The sequence below is a fragment of the Danio rerio genome, chromosome 1 (genome assembly GCF_052040795.2).
Source record: "Danio rerio strain M-AB ecotype USA chromosome 1, GRCz13ab, whole genome shotgun sequence".
Taxonomy (NCBI): domain Eukaryota; kingdom Metazoa; phylum Chordata; class Actinopteri; order Cypriniformes; family Danionidae; genus Danio; species Danio rerio.
Window position 1 is genome coordinate 53553795 of NC_141021.1, and position 11067 is coordinate 53564861.

At 38.3% G+C, this 11067-nt stretch overlaps 2 protein-coding genes across 2 annotated transcripts; one reads left to right on the forward strand and one right to left on the reverse strand.

Moving 5' to 3' along the window:
• The first annotated feature begins 3273 nt into the window (after positions 1 to 3273).
• On the forward strand, positions 3274 to 9600 carry srd5a2a (steroid-5-alpha-reductase, alpha polypeptide 2a). Its single transcript, NM_001017703.1, is given in 5 exon segments — positions 3274 to 3596; positions 6301 to 6464; positions 7085 to 7186; positions 7852 to 8002; positions 9317 to 9600. Coding segments are annotated over 5 exon segments (759 nt in total). The 5' UTR covers positions 3274 to 3321; the 3' UTR covers positions 9384 to 9600.
• LOC137495822 (uncharacterized) lies at positions 9485 to 9956 on the reverse strand. The gene has a single exon (XM_087237763.1). It carries the CDS (start codon positions 9954 to 9956, stop codon positions 9801 to 9803), a length of 156 nt encoding a protein of 51 aa, XP_087093889.1. The 3' UTR covers positions 9485 to 9800.
• Positions 9957 to 11067: the final 1111 nt, after the last annotated feature.

Sequence of the window (11067 nt, forward strand, 5' to 3'; positions counted from 1 at the left end):
GAGTAGAGGAGGAGTAGTAAGAGGAAAGGAGTAGTAATTGGAGTAGAGGATGAGGAGTAATAGAAAAATTAAAAGGAGTAGAGGAGTAGGTGGAGGAGTAGTAAGAGAAAAGGAGGAGTAGCTGGAGTATATGAGTAGACAAAATGAGGAGGAGGAGTGGAGTAGGAGAAAAGCTAAAAGGAGGAGTAGAGAAGTAGTAAGAGAAAAATTAAAAGGAGTAGAGGAGCATGTGGAGTAGCTTAGAAAGAGAAAAGGAGGAGTAGCTGGAGTAGAGGATTAGTAGAAAAAATAAGGGAGTGGCAGAGGAAGAAGAGGAAAATTAAAAGGAGTAGGTGGAGAAAGGAGGGGGAGGAGTAGGACAAAAGCTAAAAGGAGTAGAGGAAGAAGAAATGAAATTGAAAAGGAGGAGTAGGTGGAGGTGTAGAGAAGTATTAAGAGAGAAGGAAAAGCAGGTGGAGTAACAGAAAAGCTAAAAGGAGGAGTAGAGGAGGAAGAAGTAAAAATTAAAAGGAGTAGAAGAAAAAGAGTGGAGGAGTAGAGGAGGAGAAGTATGACAAAATGAAAAGGAGGATTAAGTGAAGAAGAAGAGGATGAAAAGTAGGTGGAGGAGTAGTAAGAGAAAAATGGAAAGGAGGGGTAGGTGGAGAAGTAGAGGAGAAGAGGAGTAGTAAGAGAAAAGGAGGAGTAGCTGGAGTATATGAGTAGACAAAATGAGGAGGAGGAGGAGTGGAGTAGGAGAAAAGCTAAAAGGAGGAGTAGAGAAGTAGTAAGAGAAAAATTAAAAGGAGTAGAAGAGCATGTGGAGTAGCGTAGAAAGAGAAAAGGAGGAGTAGCTGGAGTAGAGGATTAGTAGAACAAATAAGGGAGTGGCCGAGGAAGAAGAGAAAATTAAAAGGAGTAGGTGGAGAAAGGAGGGGGAGGAGTAGGACAAAAGCTAAAAGGAGTAGAGGAAGAAGAAATGAAACTGAAAAGGAGGAGTAGGTGGAGGAGTAGAGAAGTATTAAGAGAGAAGGAAAAGCAGGTGGAGTAACAGAAAAGCTAAAAGGAGGAGTAGAGTAGGAAGAAGTAAAATTTAAAAGGAGTAGAAGAAAAAGAGTGGAGGAGTAGAGGAGGAGAAGTATGACAAAATGAAAAGGAGGATTAGGTGAAGAAGTAGAGGATGAAAAGTAGGTGGATGAGTAGTAAGAGAAAAATGGAAAGGAGGAGTAGGTGGAGGAGTAGAGGAGAAGAGGAGTAGCTGCTTCAGTAGAAGATGAGTAAAAATGAGGAGGAGTGGAATAGGAGAAAAGCTAAAGGGAGGGGGAGGAGTAGGACAAAAAGAAGAGGAGTAGGTGGAAGAGTAGAGGAGTAGTCGGAGAAAAGGAGGAATATGTAGAGGAGTAGTGAAGGAGTAGTAAGAGAAAATGAGAAGGTGGTGTAGAGGATGAATAAAAATGAAAAGGAGTGGGTAGAGGAGTAGGAGAAAAATGAAAATGAGTAGGTGGAGTAGAAGAGGAGTAAAAGAATATGAGAAGGGGGAGCAGATGGAGGAGTAGAAAAGGAGCAGTAAGAGAAAATTAAAACAGAGGAGTAATAGAAAAATGAAAAGGAGTAGTTGGTGGAGTAGAGGAGGAGGTGAAGCATGAATATGACAAAATGAGGAGGGGGAGCAGGAAGAATAGAGGAGTAAGAAAACAATGAAAAAAAGTGGAGGAGAGGAGGAGGAGTAACAGAAAATGAGAAAGAGGAGTAGGTGGAGAAGATGCGGCTTAGGAGAAAAATTAAAAAGAGGAGTAGGTGGAGTAGAGAAGAAAGACAAAAGGGGAGGAGTAAAAGAAAAGAAAAAAAAGAGTATGTGAAGTAGAAGACGAGGACAAAATAAGGAGGAGTAGGTGGAGTAGAGGACAAGGAGTAGTAGAAAAAATAAAAAAGGAGTAGGTGGAGTAGAGGAGGAGGAGAAAATGTGGAGGAGATCAAAAATGAAAAGGAGGAGTAAGCGGAGGAGTGGAGGAGGAGAAGAAAAATGAAAAGTCTGAGTAAGTGGAGGAGTATGACACAAATGAAAGAGTAGGAGAAAATGAGCAGGAGGAATAGAGAGGAGGAAAGACATGAAAAGGAGGAGTAGGTGGAGTAGATGAGGAGGTGTGAAAGAAAATGAGAAAGATGAGTAGGTGGAGCAGTAGAAGAATAGGAGAAAGTGAAAAGGAGGAGGAGTAAGAGAAAATAAAAGGATTAGGTGGAGTAGATGAAGAGTAAGAGAAAAGGAGAAGGTGGAGGAGGAATAGTAGTAGAAAATGAGGGGGAGGAGGAGAAAAAGGAGAAAATGAGGGGAAGGAGGAGAAGGAGAAGAGGAGGAACAGTAGGAGAAAATGTGGGGAAGGAGGAGGAGTAGAGGAGGAATAGTAAGAGAAAATGCAGAGGTGTAGGAGAAAGATGAGTAAGATGAAAAAAGGGAGTAGAATGATTAAGTGGAGGAGTAGTAGAAAGAAGATAAGATAAGGAAGAGTAGGAACAGAAATAGCAGAAAGGAGAGTAGTAGGATAAGGTAGGCGGAGGACATCTGGATGAGTATCAGTTGTAGAAGGAAGAGGAAGAAGATGACTTTGACTATTTAATTGTCTATTCTGTTACATGATTGAACTGCCAACTATTCCAGCATATGTTTTACGCAGTGGATGCCCTTTCAGCCGCACCACAGTACTGGGAAGCACCCATACGCACTCATTCACAGACACACACACTACGGCCAATTTGGTTCATTGAATTCACCTGTAGCACATGTGTCTGGACTGTGGGGGAAACCGGAGCACCCGAAGGAAACCCACAATAACACGAGGAGAACATGCAAACTCCACACAGAAATGGCAACTGACCCCGCAGGGACTCGAACCAGTGACCTTCTTGCTGTGAGGCGACAATGCGAACCTCTGAGCCACTGTATCACCCATTTCCAAATTGCTGTAGTGAAAACAGAAAGAAACGCAGAACACAGCCTGCTTGATGTCACCTATCAATCCTCCACCACATCATTACTCCAACTCTCAGCTCTTACCCATCAAATATGCGACTAGATAAGACTTGTTTCAGCAGCTTTTGCCAGAACGTCCCGATCTTTTAGGGACCGCTCCCAGCCCGCCAGAGTCTCCAGGCTGACAGTACGTTCTTCATACATGACTCCAGTCATTTATTAACTGCAGTTGTTTATGTGCACTTGTACATTTCATGCCAGAACCAATAAATCATAGTGGGAGGAACCTTATGATTTTACATCAGAGTGGTGTCACTTTAACTGCACACATCAAGACGGAGAAGACAGCAGGGCACTGAGAAACACGCACAGCAATGCTCTGTCAGGAAAACACTGTTCACTTTGGCAGCTGGGCTTTTGTAGTCGGTGGATTGCTTTACCTTCTGAAACAACTGACCACGCAAACGGCGTACGGACGCTATGTGGACACAAAATCCCCTGGGTTGATGGTCCCAGCCAGGGCAGGCTGGTTTATACAGGAACTTCCTTCATTCTTAGTGCCCGTGCTGTTGTTTTTTGCAACGGAAAGTTTGCCAGGCGTTGGAAAACACATACTGTTCTGGACATTTTGTTTGCACTACTTTCAAAGGTAACGAATCTCACATTTCAAACATATTTGAGACGCTAGATATTTAGCATTTTCATTTATCTTTCTGAGAATGTTCTAGAGAGTCTCGGATCTTGTTAACAACATTGTAATATATTAATTAAGCTGTAATAAAGTTGTAAATGAATCATTAATATAGATATTAAAGTCTAGATGGTCAATTTTAAAAGCAGATTTTAAAGTTAACAATATTACATCATAAAATAGCTTTTAAATTACATTTTATGAATTATTTGAGACATTTTGAAGCGGTTCAAACGTAAATATTACATTAAAAGAATCAGGTTCATGTTAAAACTGTTTAAAATTCGTTAATAATCTTTAATCAAGGTCAAGTTTGACTTTAAATTGTTCATATTTCAGTTTTTGCTTTGCTTTTTGTTAATATTTTTGTATTATGGTATAAATAACTATAGTTATACTGTTATGATTATACAATATAAATAAAATCAATTATTATTTTTATTATTATCATTATTATTAGAGATTAATATAGTATTAAAACTGATTTCATTGTGAGTAGTGTGCATGCAAAAAAAATGAATGATTTATGTCATAGCGACCTGTGCAAATGTACTTTGGATGTCTAAAGTCCAGCAGTTGTCAAGCATAATGTGCATATCATCTGTCAGTCTTTAGTTTCTGCCGGTTACAGTGTAAAAGCAGAAATATCTTCTTTTTCAGTTACAGAGCAGCTCCGTTATGAAGCACGAATAGGAAGGATATGAGAATATGAGGTCAATGGTTTCCGCTCTATTCATTTGCAAAGACAAAATTACTTCACTTCCTTTCCCTCGTTGCTCATGAAGCAGACGCAACCGAATCGCTGCAATTAAAGTTACATGATGTGATGAATTAATGATGTATTCTGTGAGCATAAAAACATTTACAGTGGTACCAGTTACTTGACTTAAAGAAAATGAGTAAACGTGTTGCTTCAAAAGGGACAAAGTTGATTTTACTTAAAAAAAAAAGGAGTAAAACTGTTGCCTAGAGACAAAGTTGACTCTACTTTAAAAAAAGTGAGTAAAACTGTTGAATAAAACCTAAAAGTGACAAAGTGAGTAAACCAGTTGCCTAAAAAGCGACAAAGTTGACTACTTAATTTTTTTTATTATATTATTATAATTTAAATATAAATATTTATTATTATATATTAAAATAGAAATTATTATTATATGGAAATATTATAGGAAAGTTGACTCTACCTAACAATGTGAGTAAACCGGTTGCCTAAAAAGTGACAAAGTTGATTTAACTTAAAAATGTGAGTAACCCTGTTGACTAAAAAGCGACAAAGTTGACTTCACTTTAAAAAATGAGTAAACCTGTTGACTAAGCGACAAAGTTGACTCTACTTAAAGTGAGTAAACCCTGTTGACTAAAAAGCAACAAAGTTGATTTTACTTAAAAATGTGAGTAACCCTGTTGACTAAAAAAACGACAAAGTTGACTTCACTTTAAAAATTGAGTAAACCTGTTGACTAAGCGACAAAGTTGACTCTACTTAAAGTGAGTTAATCTGTTGACTAAAAAGCAACAAAGTTGATTTTACTTAAAAATGTGAGTAACCCTGTTGACTAAGGCCCCGTTTACACTAATGCGTTTTAGTTTGAAAATGCATAAGTTTTGCGACGGTTACGCCATCCATCCACACTAAACCGGAGTTTTCGAGCACAGACAACGGAGCGTTTTGAAAACGCTGAAGAGGCCGTTTTTATCTTAAAACGCTGCTGCTCTGTCTCAGTGTGGATGGGGGAAAACCGAGACATCTGAAAACGGAGGCGGGGCTGCCGACATTCGACTCTATGATTGGGGCTTTTCCTCAATATTAAGTAGCCTACACACAGTAAAGTTCAGCATCCTCTCCTTGTAAGTTTAGACTTTGCAAGTTTTATAAGAAAAACAAACTCCTTCGGGTAAATAACTCGGGTAAAAAACATGTCGGGTAAATTTTCAAAGGGAACAGTGTACTGTATAAACTTATTCACATCACCTGGCTACATTGTTTCACTTTCTTAACAATAAAATAAATACATGAAGGAACTGCTATTTTCCTTTTGATATTAACAACTTAACAGATAGCAGAAACGTTAAGGCGTTGTGCTGCATATATGAGCGTCATCTTCACTGTATGCATATTTATAACAAAACGAAGCCTATAACATTACTGCCTCCTTTCATTTTCATTGAAAATACGAAACATGCCCTCTCTTTTGCTAAATATCAGTTTTAATAATCAATAATGGCCATTATAAAAGTATTGGTCATTATAAAAGTTGACTACTTTAAAAACTGAGTAAACCCTGTTGCCTAAAAAGCGACAAAGCTGATTTCACTTAAAAATGGAGAACAACTGTTACCTAAAAGTGATAAAGTTGACTCTACTTAAAAAGTGAGTAAAACAGTTGACTAAGAAGTGACAAAGTTGACTCTACTTAAAGTAAGTAAACCTGTGGACTAAGCGAGAGATACCTGTTACCAAAAAAAGCGATGAAGTTGACTACTTTAAAAAGTGAGTTAACCTGTGGATTAAGAAGCGACAAAGTTGACTCTACTTAAAAAAGTGAGTAAGCTTGTTGCCAAAAAGAGACAAAGTTTAATTTAAAAATGGAGAACTCACATGTCAGTTGAAATGAGCATCTTCCAGAATGAAAGTCAATACTCGTATCTGTTGTTGCTGCAGGACATTTGTGTATTCACTGCTGACTAAAGGCCGTCCATCTCCTCTCCATATTGTGGTCAGTGCGGTGGTCTTCTGCTCGATCAATGGCTTTCTGCAGGGTCACTACATGCTGCACTGCACACAATACAGCAGCGACTGGCTCACAGACACACGCTTCATCACTGGTACAGCATCACTCACTCACTCACTCCCTCACTCACACGCAGTCAGTGAAGGCTGCTGCTACATTGGTTACAACCAGTGTTGAGTAAGTTACTTCAGAAGCTAAATTAATTACTGATTCAAACTGTAAATTTTTCCTGCAAAAGGTACTTTTAAAATTACATTATGTGAAATTTAGTAAAGGGCGACATGGCGACTCAGTGGTTAGCACTGTCTCCTCACAGCAAGAGCCTCTACTGGGTCAGTTGGCATTTCTGTGTGGAGTTTTCATGTTCTCTCGTGTTGGCGTGGGTTTTCCTCCGGGTGCTCTGGTTTCCCCCAGTCCAAACACATGCGCAACAGAGGAATTGAATAAACTAAATTGGCCAAAGAGTATGTGTGTGGACGAGTGTGTATGGGTGTTTCCCAGTACTGGGTTGCAGCTGGAAGGGCATCCGTTGTGTAAAACACATGCTGGAATAGTTGACGGTTCATTCAATCTAATTATTTAAAAATGAAAAGCAATCCCTTACTCTAAATTTTCAATGGAAAAGTCGTTCAATTACAGCGATTAATTAAACCCAACACTGGTTACAACTCACAAAAACACTCCATACTCAATAAAAATGAATGTTTCTTACAGGTTTGTTGGTGTTTTTGTGTGGAATGGCCATCAATATCCACAGTGACTATATTTTACGAAACCTGAGGAAACCCGGAGAGGTCAGCTATAAAATCCCAAGAGGTCAGTACTGTATGTCTTCCAACGTCAAAGTAATTCAGGACTATAATTATGAGTAAAAATGTTCCTCATACTACCAAAAACTTCCCTTTCTTTTAAGATTTAAACCAGGGGTGTCCAAACTTGGTCCTAGAGGACCGGTGTCCTGCAGCTTTTAGCTCAAACTTGCTTAAACACACCTGCATGAAAGTTTCTTGATAGCCTTGTAAGAGCTTGGTTAGCTAACCCAGGAGTGTCTGATTGGGGTTGGAACTTAACTTTGCAGGACACCGGCCCTCCAGGACCGAGTGTGGACACCTCTGATTTAAACAGTCAATCAAAAAAATATTTCTTTATTGACCGATCTCTCTATTTCAATACAATACATACAAGTAACCGTATAGTAACACTCTAGCAAGTGCATAGAATATCCTACCAACATAAGCAACCCTGAGGAACAGGCGGGGCTTTATTCACCATATTGAGGGTTACACTTTTCCCCATTCAAAACTATATGAGCGAGTCTTTGAGCTCATATAGTTTATAGTTGAGCTCTCTAGCAACCACTGAACCTAGTGCCATAGCAACAATTCATCTAAACTTTAAAACTTCTTCAAATGGATTTTTCAAGCCAATATTACATACATTTTCTTGATAATTTTTCTCTCTATCATATGATTCACGTTCAGGAGGGCTGTTTGAGCTGGTGTCCGGCGCCAACTTCTTCGGGGAGATTGTTGAATGGTGTGGATACGCCGTGGCCAGCTGGTCATTTCCTGCTTTCTCCTTCGCCCTGTTCACCATCTGCTCCATCGGGCCTCGAGCCTACCATCATCACAGGTGCTGCACAGACGACAACCCTGCTCTTGAATAATGGAATAACACACTCAAAAAATTATGTTTGTTGCTTGTTCAAATCATTTATTTAAAATCAGTTGAAACAACACAATTTTTACGTTTTTTTTTGGGGGGGGGGGGGGGTGTCAACTTAATTATTTTGAATTCAATCAACTTAGTTTTGTAAACAAAAAAAAAGATTAATTTAACCTAAAAAATGCAGAGTTCTGCACATTTCCTTCATGTTGTACCAACATATATCGAGTTACCTTCACAATTTGAACATAATTCAGTTGCCCGCCCCCCCAAAAAAACTACAAATCTTTCTTTAACTCATTTTAAATAAATAGTTTGAACAAGCAGCAAAAATTATATTTGAGTGATATTACTGTGCACAAAATGTACTTGTATGAGATAAAAATATAAAAAAAAAATAACAAATAGAGATATAAAGATATAACAAAGAGCACTTTCAGCAGACCATAATATATACCCTAATATAATTAAACGCAACTTAAAAGAAATTACAGATAAACTTCTCCAGATTTTCACTGGATGAAAACCTGGAAAATTAGTTTACAAATGACAATATGTGTAATAAAATGAAATGACGCAGGGAAAAAGTACTAAACACATGAAGAAAGGGAGGCGTAAAAAGGCAGTGAAAGCCCAGACAGCAGTTGAAAACTCTCAGTAGTTATTCAGCAACCCTCTGCCCTTCGTCGTTGTAAATGAATGTCAGATGCTTCAGTCCAACATCTACATTAGCAGGGTGATGAAGATGAAACCAGAGTGGACCTTTCAGTAAGACAGTGATGCAAAACACAGCCAAGGAAACTCTCAAGTGCTTTCAGAGAAAGAAAATCAAGCTGTAGAATGGCCCAGCCAATCACCTGACCCGAACTAATGTAAACTAATTAGTCTTGTTTTCTTTAAATATATCGATTTATTTGGTTACTATTATTATCTGGTTAAATTTTAAGTCAGCAGCACCTTTAGAAATATGTTTTCTGAGAAAAATGGTGACGTCTTGAATACTTATCCCCCCCGTAAATATATGACCCCCCCCCCCAACACGATGTTATGGCAATTCATAACTTTTTAATTTAGTGGCTAATTCGTAGGAATTCGTACGATGTCAATCATACAGTTTAGTCCCCCAACCACGATTAGGTTTAGGGGCGGGGTTGAGTGCCACGCCTCCTTTCTAAAAATCTAATTTACATACGACTGAACTTGTACATGTTGGTATGAATTAGCCACTAAGAGATCAGGCTGGATTCCCTGCTAAAAACCTTCTCTTTTTTTCCCCCACAGGTATTACTTGGAGAAATTTAAGGATTACCCCAAATCAAGAAAGGCTGTGATCCCTTTCCTGCTATAAGAAATCAAAAAAGGAAAAACATCCTAAAATAAGTGCACAGAGTCAGCCATCTACTCCAGTGATGTTTAAACTCTCCTAGTCACATTTACCACCAAGAGACATTTCTACATTTCTTGTATTTATTTTTTTTAAATACATGTTTACATCTGTACAAAGTGATCTACACACACTCGTCTTGTCAGAAAAACAAATGATCAGTAATAAATGATTACAACCACTCAAGTGTCACTACAAAAGTGTTTTTCCCTCATTAAAATTGTCAACCCTTCATCATTTATAATTAGTAGATTTGATTTCAGAGATTATAAAATTATAGTTCTCCTCTGTGTGCATCAGAAACAGTGTGTTTCAGTCAGCTGATGGACTTTAATGCACTTGAATGAACTGTGATGAATCACTCAAACACACACATATCTGTTACTCTCCTGGATCTGCCTTGATTTTGAGCTGCCGTTCAGACTGTACTGAAGTCTTCATGGCCTTCTGCATGATCCACGTGCAGAAATGAATCCCAGCGAATGCACCTCCGGCAACCCAAAACCAGTTCTTCCTGAGCCAGCTGTGGTTTCTCATCCTCTCCTTGGTGCCCAGAAGGGTTTTCAGAAAGGAGGAGATATTAAAGACCTGCAAACGCAAGCATGAAGATTAGTAGACTTGACTTTTAGCCAACATTAAAGGTTTTAATAACTCTGCTACCAAATACAAAAATATAGAAGCGATTTTTAATATACAGGTTAAGTCAAAATGATTTGCCCTCTTGTGATTTTTCTTTTTCACATATTTCCCAAATGATGTTTAACAGAGCACGGGATTTTTCACAGTATTTTCGATAATATTTTTTCTTCTGGAGGAAGTCTGATTTGCTTTATTTTGGCTAGAATAACCTCTTAGCCTCTTTAAACCAACCCAAGCTCATTCTGAAAACGTAGTCCCGTGGACGTTTCTGGAGACAGCGGAATATGTCCCGGGGGGTACGTACGGCCGCGTTTATTTTTTTCAAGCGAACGCTGCAGGGCGGTGTGACGCAGTTCCCTTTTGCGCTTGCCTTACCTCCTTGTGGAGGGCTTCCCCGCTCAACACACTCTTCTGTCTGTAATCTCCAGAGTCCCGTCCTATCTCACAGTCGTCCTATCCTATCACAGTCTATTAAAATCTCTAGTAACACCCAAAAAAGTCACTAGAATTGTCGCTAGTTGCTTTTTTGAGAATTTGTTGCTAGGAGGGCCTGAAAAGTCGCTAAGTTGGCAACACTGCAAGCTGCCGGCTTTTAATCCTTTAAAAAAAATTATAAATAAATAAAAAAATTATAAAAAGACAAATTACAATTGTACAAAAGTTTCTACTTAAAAAACCTTACAATTAGTTAATACCAAGCTAAATTTCATTTAAGCTAATTAAATTTTAGCTTTTTATTTGATTTACATAAAGTTGGAATAAAATTAAAAACTACTTGTTTAACAAGGCATGACAAACACAACAAATTGACTAAAATGTTCAAATTAAAATAAAAACATTATATTTTTATATAAAGTGTTGCAAAATTGCCCTGTAGAAGTAGAAAACTCATGCTAATCCTGCACTCTCTACACTTTGACCAAATCTGACATTACTAAGAAAGTCCTCTTATCTTCACAGAAAAGATAAAACACACACGCAAGATAAAACGTTCAAGATAAAACTCTGC

Excerpts from the sequence above, each read along its gene's own strand:
- LOC137495822 (XM_087237763.1), bottom strand. The coding sequence starts at position 9,956 with ATGAGAAACCACAGCTGGCTCAGGAAGAACTGGTTTTGGGTTGCCGGA.